The 14,251-nt window shown below is 35.7% G+C and overlaps 1 protein-coding gene across 3 annotated transcripts in view; it reads right to left on the bottom strand.

Moving 5' to 3' along the window:
* Positions 1–14,251, bottom strand: part of ITGB8 (integrin subunit beta 8) — an 80,992-nt gene that overhangs the window by 26,352 nt on the left and 40,389 nt on the right. For all 3 annotated transcript variants that reach the window (XM_047695403.1, XM_047695404.1, XM_047695405.1), the window contains 3 exons: positions 10,918–11,164; positions 9,237–9,402; positions 8,486–8,644 (listed from right to left, as the gene is read on the bottom strand). In XM_047695403.1, the coding sequence (XP_047551359.1) occupies positions 8,486–8,644; positions 9,237–9,402; positions 10,918–11,164 (572 nt within the window). The remainder of the gene's footprint in view (positions 1–8,485; positions 8,645–9,236; positions 9,403–10,917; positions 11,165–14,251) is intronic.

The raw sequence follows: 14,251 nt of genomic DNA, 5'->3' as shown, positions 1-14,251 counted from the left end.
ATTTGTATTTTAAGGAAAATTTAATCCATATGTTTTTTAACTAGTTTATACTTAACTCACATAAAATCAATATTTAAAGAACAGTCCAAAACGTAAGCAGCTTTTGGAGCCTTCTTAATCTCTTTCCCCTTTTCAAAAACAGGAAGTCACATTGACGAAAAGTACACAAAATTTAAATCTAAAAAGTTCTAGTTTGGTCAGAAGCTCATTAAGAAGGTCAATTGGATTTTTAAATTTAAAAGAATACACTTTTTTAAACCCTAGGAAGAAATCTGTTTTAAGAGAAAATTCCAGCTACTTCGAGGCAGATTTGTTAAAATTACAAATGTTTAACAGATGTTTTAATAAACCACTGTTGACAGGAGAGCTGTGGATTAATGGCCATTTTTGAAGCCCCTTCCCCTTTCCTCCATGAAGCATGTTATCTTTTAAATATTTTATCTTTTATGTCTTGTATTTCACTAGCAGAACACTCCCTCTCAGCCAGCTGTCCTTGTCTAGTGACGTCACTGCTTCTCATTTCTAACTCCCCCTCCGTCTAACCTATTACATATTGTTTCTCTAAACTCTGAAAATAATTAACAGAGATAGCAAGCATTTCAGGGGCAAGAAGGGAGAAGGGAAAGCAACGTGCCAAGACAGCTGCTAAGTATTTTAGGGCAAAAGGGTTCCTCTTACATTTTTCTTCTTCACCAACACCTTCGCGGTGACTTGTGGGAAATAACTTCTAAATGTCAGAAAGGAAGAGGAGGTAAGAAAGATTCACTGGGAGCAATTCCAGTTAAAGAGATAATTGTGTGAAGGTGTATGGGAGAATTTTAATAAGGTGCAGAAATAGTGACCAAAACAAGAAGTGTTGAAGATTCTCTTCATAAAGCTGAACCTCATAGTAAAATTTTTTATAAGCTAATAAGAGACTTTGTAGTATTAAATATCATAGTAAGATGAAAAAAACCAATGTCTTGTTAAATAAAGTACTCAATTATCTGGATAATTTTTTTATAGTTCACTTTTTTTTTTTTAAAGATTTTATTTATTTATTTGACAGAGAGAGATCACAAGTAGACAGAGAGGCAGGCAGAGAGAGAGAGAGAGAGAGAGAGGGAAGCAGGCTCCCTGCTGAGCAGAGAGCCCGATGCGGGCCTCGATCCCAGGACCCTGAGATCATGACCTGAGCCGAAGGCAGCGGCTTAACCCACTGAGCCACCCAGGCGCCCTATAGTTCACTTTTTAGAAGAAAGATAACATGAAAGCAGTCTGCTAGCAGAGATTTATTTAAAGAGAAGACTTTAAATTCTGTGTTGTCAGCCCGCATCTTATTGCAATAGTATATTTTCTATTTGCATAGTTGCACAATAGTACTCACATAGACAAGGGTTTCTCATCAGTGGCACCAATGACATCCTGGGCCGAGTGTTCTGTATTGTGGGCGCGCTGTTCTTGTCTGGTGCACTGTAGGGTATTTAGCAACATCCCTAGCCTCTACCTGCAGATGTCAGTATCTCCTGTCTTCCACACTTGTTGGAACAACTAAAATGTCTCTGGAGATTAACATGTCCTCTGGGGGGCAAAATCATTCCAATTTCGAACCATACCAAGAGCAGGGGCTCTGTGACCACCTGGGCTTTCATGCCTGGTTCTGCAATTACCAGCTATGGAACACTGGATAGTTGTTGTGACCTTCCTGTGATCCTGTGACCTTCCTGTTGAATTGGATAACAACAATTATCCAGTGTTCCATAGCTGGTAATTTATACCTATTATACAGCTGGTAATTTATACCTATTATACAGGTGTAAATACTAGTACCTACCTTTCATAGTTATGGTGGGGATTAAATGAGTTAATATATAAAAAGGCTTTTACTTATCATTCTGTAGTTATTGGATCCCGAGTAACGGTGAGTGGGGGCTCATTCCTGATGTCACGCTGCTTGGCATTTCCCATAAGCACCACTATGTAGGGCTCTGTGACTACAGACTAATTCCTGATCCCTTTAGCACCCCCATTTTCTCATTCATAAAATGGAGGTAGTAGCACTTATCTATACCTCACTGTGATGTTGGGTGATGTTATATAGTGTAATGGGCAAATACTGCAGGACTTAACAAAATGCAGTTTTCAAGGAAATACTGCTTAGTGAAAGACATTTGGAGGCCATTACTAAAGGCTAGGTATTGAGCTCTGCTGGGATATGCTTGGTTTGACTTTCTTCATTTGTTATGCCTTTGTATGTGGCCCCTCAAGTGCCTGAATCTGTAGCTTCTGCCAAATGCCGTATCATTGTGCTCATGATATCCCAGTTGCTGAAGGGTGGGGATTGACTAATAATTTTCGTAAATTTTTCAATGAAAGTGATTATAAAAAGTTTTCTGCTTAAATAGGATTGAACTGAAACATGTCATTTAATGGGAACATTCTATATAAGTATTTTCATCATGTTTGGTTTTTATTGTCACTTTTATTGTCACTTTTGCAAACCATTATTTTTTTCAGAGTTCATTTCCAGAGTAGTATAAAAGCAGTGCCAGGCTACTCTAAGCCTAGCCCTGGTGTTTCTGAAACCTTTGCTTTCAACTTAAAACAAAAAATAAACTAAATATTGTTTGCAGAGATCATTCCCTGGCTATTTTTCTTTGAGCATGAGAAACCTTCAAATTAGGTCTATTCTGAAGTTATTATTGAAGTCATTACTGTTTTTATGGCATTTACAATTTAAAACAGTTGAGAGAGCAATAAGCTGAAATCAGGCATTTTGTTAGTTTTTAAAGTTGTAACAGTATTTTTAAAAACTCAACTGCATCTGGACTTAACACATGATTTAAAACTTTCTAGGTGCATTCTGCCTAGGTGACATTTCCTTTACTTTCCTGATTGTGCATGTTAATAAAACTCAAAAGTGCTTAGTGAAAGACTTTTCTCTAAACTGGTCTTATCTCTTTAATTAATTTTAGAAGTTATGGTTTTATGTAGTGTTAAGTGGAGAAAAAAAGTAAGAAATAAGGTGAAAAGTATTATTACATGCTTTAGGTGAGCCATATTAGAATTACTGTTATTATTCTCATAACTACGTATCAGTGATTTCCATGAAATTAAATAAATACTAATTCCCTTAAAAGGATGGTTTTGATTTAAGTGGTCTCTCCATTTGACTTTCAATAGCTATTGTGCTGTTAAACCTCAGTCTGTGACAAAAGGTAATAGACGTGGGGGGTTATTCTAGATTGGTTTTTCATTAGATATAGGATTCAGTGTCATGTAAAATTAGGACTACTGTGTAAACTTGGATTTAAGAAGTACATTTTTAAGTGTTCAAAACATTTAGAATAATAATTATTTGGGGAGGACTTCAAAGTTGAATAAACTTAAAACTACTTTTTTTAAATGACTCTCAACTTAGCTTTCTTTCAGTGTCCATCACTCGCATTCACTGGTTTTCTGAAAAGCAGCCAGTGTGAAAACTGTCAGTATGAAAACTGTGGTGTAGTGGGCAAGCTGGAGCTCTGAGAGTCAACTATCCTGGGAAGATGTTTACCCTCCCTCTCCACTTCAGCCATCCTGGATGGGTATGATGATGCCGACTCTATCAAGTTGATAGGGAGACACAATGAGCTAAGGTGTGTGGAGGGTCCAGCAGACCATTTAGTTCAGGGTCAGTAGTAATAAACGGAAGCAGCCAGCACAGCATCAGGTGAAAGTCCAGCAGTGGATTCTTGTATTAGACAGCTTAGGTGTGGCTTGAATGATAGTTGTAGTATCTCAGTGACCTTGTGTAAATGAATCTGAGTTTCTAAGTTTCTCTAAGTTTCAGCTTCCTTATTTATAACATGGGTTGTGGTGAAGACTAAATGAGCTAAAATAAACAATATACTCACACTGTGCTAGCGCAAAATAAGTGCTCCATGAATTAACATTTTTATTAATATGTGTGTAACAGAAAGAAGGTGAGGAGCAGAAAAAGAGAGACATTTAACATTTTCTGAAGTTATTTCTAAGTTATTTCTTAGTTATAGAGCAGCAAAAATGATTAACAGGTCTTTTTACCGAAGACTCCTTACGTGGAATGTAATAGTCTCCTTACATGGAATGCTGCCTGATAGCAGCATTAATTATAAATGAGTCTCCCAAACATTTGAAAATGTCAGAAATAACCCTTAAAAGGAACACAAATAAATATAATAACTTTAACTTCTGTTAACTCAACAATGTTATGGATTAAATTAGCTAAGTATCTTTTGGGGCTCCCTTTTTTCATCAGCAGTTCTGGAAAAACTGAATACAATTCCAAGTATTGAGATACATGGTAAAAAAGAAGGCTTCTTAAGGGAGCCTGCATGGCTCAGTCGGTTGAATGTCCGACTCTTGATTTTGGCTCAGGTCATAATCTCAGGGTTGTGAGATCAAGTTCTGCCTTCAGCTTGGCCCTGAGCATGGAGTCTGCTTAAAATTCTCTCTCTCCCTCTTCCTATGCCCCTCCCACTGCTCACATGGCCTGCTGTGCTCACTGGCTTGTACTCTCTCTCAAAAACAAAACAAAACGAATAACTTAAAAAAAAAGAAGTCTTCCTGAATGGCTTACTCTAAGTGAATAACATGTTAAACATAGTTATATCAGAAGTCACAAGCAGAATATTGACTGTTTTTACCCATTAGGAAGCAAAACTCTTTAGTAATGCCTAATACACCTTCTGCAATTCAGCTTCCATCCTCTAAGGTAGTGACCAATTCGGCAGCTAGTATATCCAAATGAGGCTCAGGGGAGGGAGTGAACTATGAGGCCAGCAGTAGGGGAATTCTGAGGAGCTATATGATAGGAGGGGTGAAGAATCCCTGGCCATAATATGATGAGGCACACCAAAAAAAGGCTGAGTCCAAAAAGAAACACCACAACTAAGCTACTAAATATGTTTAGGAGTATGGTAGGATTTTGCCTATTTGCATGTCTCTATCTAGAACAGAGAGTCACAGCAACTTTTGAAAATCCATTAGTAAGTGTTCATTACGTGACCGGTGTGCTTCTTCCAAATATTTGCTCCTTGGCTCCCTTTCGCTGTTACTAGAGACCTTTGTATTATTCTTGGCCTCTGCCAGGGATGGGGTGAATGTTGTAAGGAAGGCTCTGAGAATCACCCTGGAGGAGCTGGGTGGGGAGACAGGTTGAAATTCCAGACCCTCAGTATTAATAGCCTTCTTTTACACTATTAATAATTTTTTATACAAATATCGACTGTTTTAGAAAGAATGCCATATTTTAATTGCCATTATTCCTGGATAAATTATAAAGCCATATAACTACTCAAATTTTTATTCTGGAACTTGGAGAAAAAGCAACAGAAATTAATCAGTATAACCATATACTAATATATAATACCATATACTAATATATAATAATTACCATATACTAATATATAATAATGTGTAAATAGAAACTATCTTAAATTATATCTCATTTATTCATGTGAACCAAATTATGTGCTTTATGTTTTCTATAAGTAAGACTGCAGCCAGGAAATTAGAGCAGAAATTATGCCAAGGACTTCAGCCCTCTCTCTTTTATATTTTTCCCTTGAGACATTGTGGCAAAGATTTTAATGTAAGATTTGAACCAGCTCTGCTACTTATTAACTTTTTAACTCTCTGGCCTTAGTAAACTTAATTAACTACATCTATGCTCAGTTTTTCTGTTGTTGTTGTTGTTGTTGTTGTTTTAAAGGATAATTATGACGACCCTACAGAGTTGCTATGAAGATAAATTTGATCATGTATGCAGTATTTGCTATAGTGGTTTCAGTTAATAAATACCCAAAACGTGGTAGTTGTTATTATTCTGGAGTTCACATTGACCCTCATGAAATAACTATGTGTACAAATAGTAGAACTCTGGCCCATGTAATTTATTCATATAAAAGGTCTTTTATCAGTTATTTCCTTTTATAAACAAAACCACCAGTATCTTAGACCAAAAAGCTCAGTCAGATACCATTCAACATTACTGGTGTTGGCTGCTGGAAATGAAGCCAGGAAGCGAAGTGCTTGATTGCTTATCTAACTTATACCTTCTTAAATTCCTCTATAATGGCCAAATAGGAGAGAAGGAAGACATTTTAAAATAAGCAGGTAAATGTGCTTAGAGTCAGGTTCAGGGTAGCTTTGGATATAGGAAGTTTCAGAGCAGTAGCACATCTTGCAGATATAAATGCATAGTCAAAGGATCAATCAAAATACTTCAGCTTCTTTTGTTTTAGGACAGTGTCCCTGGAAATGAAGGGAATGAGAATTCTTAGGAAGAGGATCCCTTAAAACAAAGTCCTGGTATAAAATGAGATAAAAATATTCTTCTAAGATGTAAACAAACACACTGCTCCTTGGTTTACTCAGTAAACATCAGTGACATGTGGAAGGTTCATTCTTTCAAGTGGGTGGAACAATGTTCAAGAAGGCAAATGAATTTCATGAAAGATTGTCCAAATTCCTGATGTCATAAGAGCCCAAAATTCTACCAGAATTATAATTTATTTCCATAAGGTTATATGGCATGGCATATGTCTAAAATTATGAGAGCATTTCTTTGCCTTAAGGAAATCTTTCCTAGATGTACAACAGTACCTTCTAAAATACAGTTATAAAGACATGATTTCAGTGACTTGGCAAAAATTCAAAAGGATAGTGCACTGCAACTTGAGAAAATGTGATTATTATTTTTTCTTTAAAAAAAGAAAAAGCTTCTCCTGGTCTCACAATAGAGTTGTTCCTCTTCCCCCCTCCTCCATTCCCTGGTAAATAATTAGAACTCTACCTCAGATTTAAAAAGGTTAAATAAAAGGAAGGAAAGGTAAGAAATGACTAAATGAAAGTGGGTAGGTCTACCAAATGTGGCTGAGTAGAATAGAATTAGCAAAGAGAAAGACTGTTGGAATAATTCCAAATCCCAAAATTTAAAATTCAATCTCTAGTTACCTTTTAAAGTCCTTAAATTTTGAGGCTGTTACCAAGGGTTGAATTTGTTCAATGCAGTAATATGCTTGCTCCTGTAGATTTGCAGTAAGTCTGGTAAGATGTCCCAGGTTAAGTAAATTTAAACTATATAAACTTGACTCATGGGAACCACACAAATTTCAGCATAATTTATATGCTTCTAATATTGCAATTTCCAAACTGTGCATGAGGTGGCTTGGAGTACTACAGTATACCCACCAGAGTGCCCTGAAGTATCATTAATTTTTAAAGTGATAGTTCAGCATCTGACAGGTAGCCATGAACTACTAGCTGGAGGTAGTTTGCAGTTTGAAGATTACATTTGTCTCTGTTCCTGTAAATGACATCATATCTTTGCAAAACTAGGCAACATGAAAATCAATGTGGAACAGGAAATGAACAGGAAATGAAAATCAATGTGGAACAGGAAATGATGTCCAGTCTGATTCTAAGACTTGGGAAGTTCCTTCTAGTAAGTTCATTACTAAGAATGATACACACACACACACACACACACACACGTATTTTTGGATGAATCATGTATATTACTTTTTGATGATTCATGTATATATATATTTTAATATATTCTTAATAGTTAAGTTATTTGGACCTACCTAATAACAGAACTGTCAGATTTTTTTTTTTTTTTTACTATGAAAACCAGGGGAAAAAATTATTTAGACACTAAGGTACCAAGATCAGAGAAAGTTTAAAGCTTTTGTTTTAACAGAAGAAAATTACCAATATACTAGGGTACCAAAATCTGAGAAAGTTTGGAAGATTTTGTCCTACCATTCAGTATGAATAGTTTCCATCAGAAATAAATCATGCATCATACAGTTGACTTTCCACATGTAGAACAATAACTAATGCTGGGAGAGATGTGGTTCCAGGTGATTGTATTAAGTGTATGATTCAGAGCTGAAGCTAACCCTCAGGAACCAATCCAGATATCCACTAATTTTTAAAAAATAGACCCTAAATATAGATAAGCTTCAGAGGGAAGTAATGAGGTCCAGAATATTGGAAGTCGGCCTTGTTTTTACTTTTTTTTTTTTTCTCCTTAGTCTCTATTTAGTTCTACCTATTATATTGTGAGGATTTTTCAGGCCAAATATCCTTTTCTTACCAATCCTTAATATGTTTTTATATACCTACACTGCAGAACAAGTGTGTATGTGTGTGTGTATGCTTGTGTGTGTTTCCTTTTAAAGTTCTTCACTTGCATAAAAAGTAAGCTCTTTTATCACTTTTATTTTCACATATTATACAGTGCGTTTTAGCATATCAGAGAATTAGCTACTAGATGTTGTTAGAGTGTTTTAGCCTTATATTCTATCAATCAGCATTTATAGATGGCATTATTCCATAACTTCTCTCTCATGGTTTATCCTGACTCTGTATCATGCTTGTTTAGGTAATTTTTTATACAAAAACAGCTGAATTGCCAATTTAAACTTATTCTTGAGCCAGAAGAGTCATAACTACTAAGAAGCTTTCGCTACATTACCATGCTTGTTGATCTGACGTAGATGTTGTTTTTCAGATGGCAGTTTCCGTCATTTGGCACCACTATGCCTGCCAATTTGCTATCAAGAGCAAGATGAGATGTCTGATCGGTCATCACCAGCAGCAATCTTTTAGCTTCTTTTCGCCATCCAATATGACTCTTAAAATAAACATGTAATTAGATCTTGTACAATCACATAGATCTCTATTGTGGTCTTTATCTCAAGAAACACTAAGTTCGAGTTTAACAAACATTAAGTCAGGCTGGAATGAAGTGCATAAATACAATGCTGTTTCCTAAATAGCACTGACTTTATTTGTATATTCTCTATTTTACCACAGCCATTTGACTGCACCAACTCCCAGCTGGAGATTTCTGGGGTTCCCTCAGAGGAAGAACAAGCCAGGTTTATGAACTGCAGAGCACCCAACACAATGTGAGTAGGAAAACGGCTATTTTCAGGCTCTTCCTTGGAAAGCGGTGAGTGAAAAGAATAGTTCTTTTGGAAAGGATTTTCCAAGCACATGAGTTATTCTTTCCCTTCTATATTTTTCTATTTATAACCCTCTTTCATTTCAGCCCCTCTGTCCTGAACACATACCAAAATGAATAACATTGGTGAGGAATAAGCATTAGAAGACTGTATTCTTCTGTATTATATTTTCACTCTATAGGTCAAAGAGAAAATAAAATCTTAAATTCTGGAGAATTTTGCATCTGAGCAAAAACTCGGTAATGTGAAGCTTTTTACCTCACAGACAGCTGCCTGAAGCATGGCATCAAAACCTCCTTCGGGTGTATCTATATTTCCAGAGATCTTTTGTCTGTGAACCGCTTTTTCAAACTCAGTAATGTTCTCCGTCAAAGATAGCACATGGATGTATCCATGAGGAGGCATACAGTCTAAATTGTAGTCACTATGTGGGAAAAGAAGAAAGGCAAATTCTATTTTGCTATGCTTCATTCAAAGATTCAAAATACTGTTCACAGTAAAATTATGTGGTTTGCTGTAAGAAAGGAATATATATATATATATTACATACATAATATATATAGAGAAATATATAAGCATATAAAATATAAATATATAAAATATAAATATATAAAATATAAAGATATATTTATATATTTTATAAATAGTATATATATTAAGTATTTATGCTTATATAAATATAAATATATATATTTTTTGCCAAGGTAATTTTATTAGAGAAAACCTATACTTAATAAAATCAGGAAAAAGTTCAATATTGGATATTTCTTTGCAAGTAGGAAATAGGAATATAATGGTTTGGTATCCAAAAACTCAAGAAGATTAAGCACGTTTAATATAGGACACCTAAAGAGCTTTTATTATGCTAATATACATGGTTAATTTTTAAGAATTTGCAGTCATTTCCTATCATATTTGACCATGGTGCAGCAGAAAAACATTTTTGGGGAACTGTTTTTAGGAATTTAGTGGAAATATTATACTATCGTTTGATATTTTAAAATATTGTGCTAATTTTTAAAACATTGCGTGGTGTGAAATTATTGATGAACAGTTTCCTAAAATTGTTTTGAGAATCCCATGATGTCCCAAGAGGTGAGAATCATTCCTCAGGCACATGCACATTTAGGGAGAAGGAACATGAAACTCCATGAGGAGACGCATTCATTCCAACAGTTAGCAGAGCTATTCTGGTATATGAGCGTGTGTACTCTAAAGTGACCTGGGGAATTTATGAAAGTAGGAAAGAAGATGTTATAATGATATGTTATATTAAGGAAGAACTGAACACATTTCTCTCTGAGAATTCAACAGGCTAAATAAGATACTGTCTGACAAACTTGTATTTTTAAAGTCCGTCCTTGTTTCATAGTGCAGCATGTGCTCTTTAGAATGAGACTTTCAAAATGCTAAGAAAAAGGGCTCTTTCCAGAAAACAGACAAATTCCTCTCTTTCCAACTACCGTCCATGTCCTAGCTGAACTTTCTTTGAAGTCACCTCTCAGGCAACATAATTACAAACATAGTCACGATACAATAATGGAAAGGTAGTTGCATTACTGGCAAGGTAAGTACTTCATATTTGACAAACCTTAATTTAACAAATTTGGATCTATCAAAAAGGACACATACAGAATTCTCAAACAGGTATTTATATGCATGGTGGCCTGGATATTGGGAGTTTATCCAAAATCACTAATATTACTTGTGGGTTTTTTGTGATGAAACTGAGTGATATTTGAAAAAACAAAATAAAAAGTCCAAGCTACACATGATGTTGTAAGGTTTCAGATAGGAACATACCTCCTCTACAAATATTTTAATTTCCCACTTAATAAAACAAAAATATAAAATTTAGTGAGTCCTTTATATAAAAACAAAGAGTTTATAAGAAAAAAATTAATTTAATATTACAAAGTCCACATCAAACCCTAGATACCTGCATTGATTATGAATCCTTTCTGGGTGGATGCTAATGTATGGTGAAACTGTTTTATCAACATAGGAGCCAAATCCAAGGCGGAAGTCACGGGAAAAGTATGCCATTTTTCTAGATAAGTCATTTCCAACGGAATTTAATTTTTCAATATTATTATGCATTGATGCCGAGACATCAACCAGATAATAAAGGTCCACAGGGTATTTCTTCAGAGGATGAATTTTCAGCATAAAATTAGCTTCAGCTTCTGGTTCAAAGAAAGACAGACATTATGTAGTATTCATTTTAAACATCTCAGGATAAGCTCTCAATAAATCAGTCACATTTTATATACAGAACAACTAGCACTGATTTGTGCATGAAGTTAGGAATATCCTGGAATAATTTTAAGGCAATTTGAAAACCATATCAACCCTATCAATTTATTAGTTTCCAACTTCTACAATGTATTTCTCACAATTCTGTGGTGCAGATAGTGATAGTAACAAATGGACCAACTCATTATAAATGTAATAGATAGAGAATGTATTTATCACCATATGAACCCGTACTTCCTTAGTATCTAGGAAAGCACAGCACAATACAGTAAGCAGTGTTCTATCTCAAGTGTAGGTGGCTGTTTTGGTTTGAAGAAAAGTAGAAAGGCATCTTAAGAAAAGTTACCTCTTATTGGATAAAGGTGCAAATTTATCCTTTTGGGTTAAGGCATATTTACATATGTGATGTGAAAACTCTGGTACTAAGTATGAGGTTAACCTATCTAAAATAAGTAGTACCTCATTATGAATTATATGATGAGATCCTTCCCAACAGCTAGTCCTGAGAAGGAATGAGAGACAGTGGTCTAAAGAATTGTACCCAGCACTGCCACGCTGGGGACCTGGGCAATGTAGGGAACAGTAACTGTCGAACACATAGTGGGTGCTTGATAAACGGATGTTGAAGAGGGATCACGGAAGCAAAGGAACTAGACAAGAAGAGAGGATCACCATGAGGAGAAATGTGAGAGCTTCCCAACAAGTGTGTACCATACCATTTTATTTATTTCCCTGTCCATTATCATTTGATACAGGGACCGGTATCACTGTATAAAGGCCCTCCGTGGAGTTGGTAATTCTGTATTTAATTTTTTAAAATTTCTTCTAATTTGTTGATTGATTTTATTTGAGTATAACTGACACACAATGTTACATTAGTTTCAGGTGTAAAACTTAGTGGTTTGTCAAGTTTATATGTTATGCTGTGTATAACAGATGGTATAACTACCATCTGTCCTATTACATAGCTATTACAGTGACTACATTCCTTATGCTTTGCCTTTTATTCCCATGACTTATTAATTCCATAATTAGAAGCCTGTAAGTACATGGTAAAAAAGTCATCTCTTTAAATATGAGCAGTTTGTGAATTTTACTTTTTTAAACAATAAAGTATATGCTTTTTAAGTCATTATTTGTCAGTAGAGAGTAATTTGAGTAGAACAATTTTTTTAATGAACACCAATTTGTATATACAATTGATAGTCTGATTTACTTATCAGAAGAATCCCCTAATTTATCAAATCCTATTTTTAGTCTTAATATGCTAAAAAGTAGCAATATTTTCTTTTAAATTGTTTTACAAATCAAATGTTTTTAAACCAGTTACAGAATGTATTCAAAATAAGTTTTTTTCTGGTATGTAATAATAATTATGGGGAAAATTACTTATTCCTAATTTGCCTGTATTTGCTGAAAATCCCTTTACTGCAACACTCTTAGTTTTTGGCCCAAGAGTTTGGGAGGAGAAACTGGGAGATGTGAAAGCCACCCAGCCCACTCTCTCACTCCTTCCCTTTATGAGATGGGCTGCCTCCAAAGAGCATATATTCATCTCTGCTTTTCCAGTGTCTGGCAAGAAGGCCTATCCCTTTGGAAGTGTCTTGAGTTTGGGTGGAAAAGTTCAATCCAGGAGACTGTCAGTATCTAGAAAGGGCCAGATTGATGAGAAATAGAAATGGAGTATAATTGGGGAATGTGGTTCATGTGGTTTAATGTGTGGATCAGCTGCTTCTTCTCCTTCTCCTCCTCCTCCTTCCCCACCTCCTTCTCCCCTCCTTCTCCTTTCTTCTTCTTCTACAAACTGTGTAGTCGTTTTTTAACTGTTGACTGGGGGTATAAGGCTGAAGACCTAAAGCACCGGCCAGATGGTGTTTTCATCTTGGTGATCATTACAGTTTATGGTGGCTCTGTCTAAGGAAGAATGGCTGTGTGTGTTCATGGAGTTACTGAAAAATACACTTAGATAGTGTATTGTCCAGGTTGTTATAAAGTTGGTGGTTATCTTAGCCAACAGAAACTGCAAAGGCGCAGTACTTAGAGGACTAAAATACTCAGAGAGATCTAACCAAATGGTAGCCCTACAAGGGCCCTCAGCACATACCAGTTACTCTTAGCCTTGCAAGAAAATCCTAGTCTCACTGGCCTCAGCAAAGAAGATGGCTGGGAAGCCTACCAAATGATCAGGGTTGGAGGATTTAGGCTGCTGTAGCTTGATTTTAAATCATATAAATGCTGGCCTCAGATATGTGCCTGGGTCACTTGAAGACTTCAGCATGGGCTGAGGCCTCAGTAAGACAAAATTTTAATAAAGGGGGAAAGAGACTCTTTGTATACATAGGCCCTTTAATCATTTCTGGAGAAAATGATAATTACCACTTCTAAACTGCAAGGCATTTGAAGCGCCTAGGTGGTGAAGTCAGTTGAGCAACCAACTCTTGATTTTGGCTCAGATAGTGACCTCAGGGTCCTGAGTTCGAACCCTGAGTCCAGCTCCACACTCAGTGGGAGTCTGCTTGAGATTCTCTCCCTTCTCCCATGGTCTCTCCTCCCGTCTAAAATGAATAAATCTTTTTAAAAATAATAAACTGCATGGCATTTGAGGTTCCCATAAAGTTCTAACTTTAAGCCATCAGCTCAATGGCTTAAAGTTATTTAGGCAGCCCTAGATAAGCTGACCCCAAACCCCATGTTGTGCCTATGAGCTTGAGCTATTCCCCATATGCTTTCAAGCTGGCTCTTGATGGTTTCATTTTATATAACCTTCTTGGAGGCAGTAGAAATACCTTTTTATGGGAACATGAATACTGTGTCCCCAGATAAAATCTCCATTCAGTTCATTCTGGGGTGTCACCAACACAGGGTTCAAAATGTGGATGACATTAAGAGATTTTGAATATTTTAGATGAGAAAGAAACACATGTAAAAATAAGACTTAATATCGGTGAGATTATCAATGTAGACAGCAGTGTCATAAATACTATTCTGAGAGCAGATTCTTTTAGCGTCTATTTAAA

The sequence above is a fragment of the Lutra lutra genome, chromosome 11 (genome assembly GCF_902655055.1).
Source record: "Lutra lutra chromosome 11, mLutLut1.2, whole genome shotgun sequence".
NCBI lineage: Eukaryota > Metazoa > Chordata > Mammalia > Carnivora > Mustelidae > Lutra > Lutra lutra.
The sequence above is the reverse complement of the archived record's forward strand: the minus strand, read 5'-3'. Positions and strand labels throughout refer to the sequence as shown.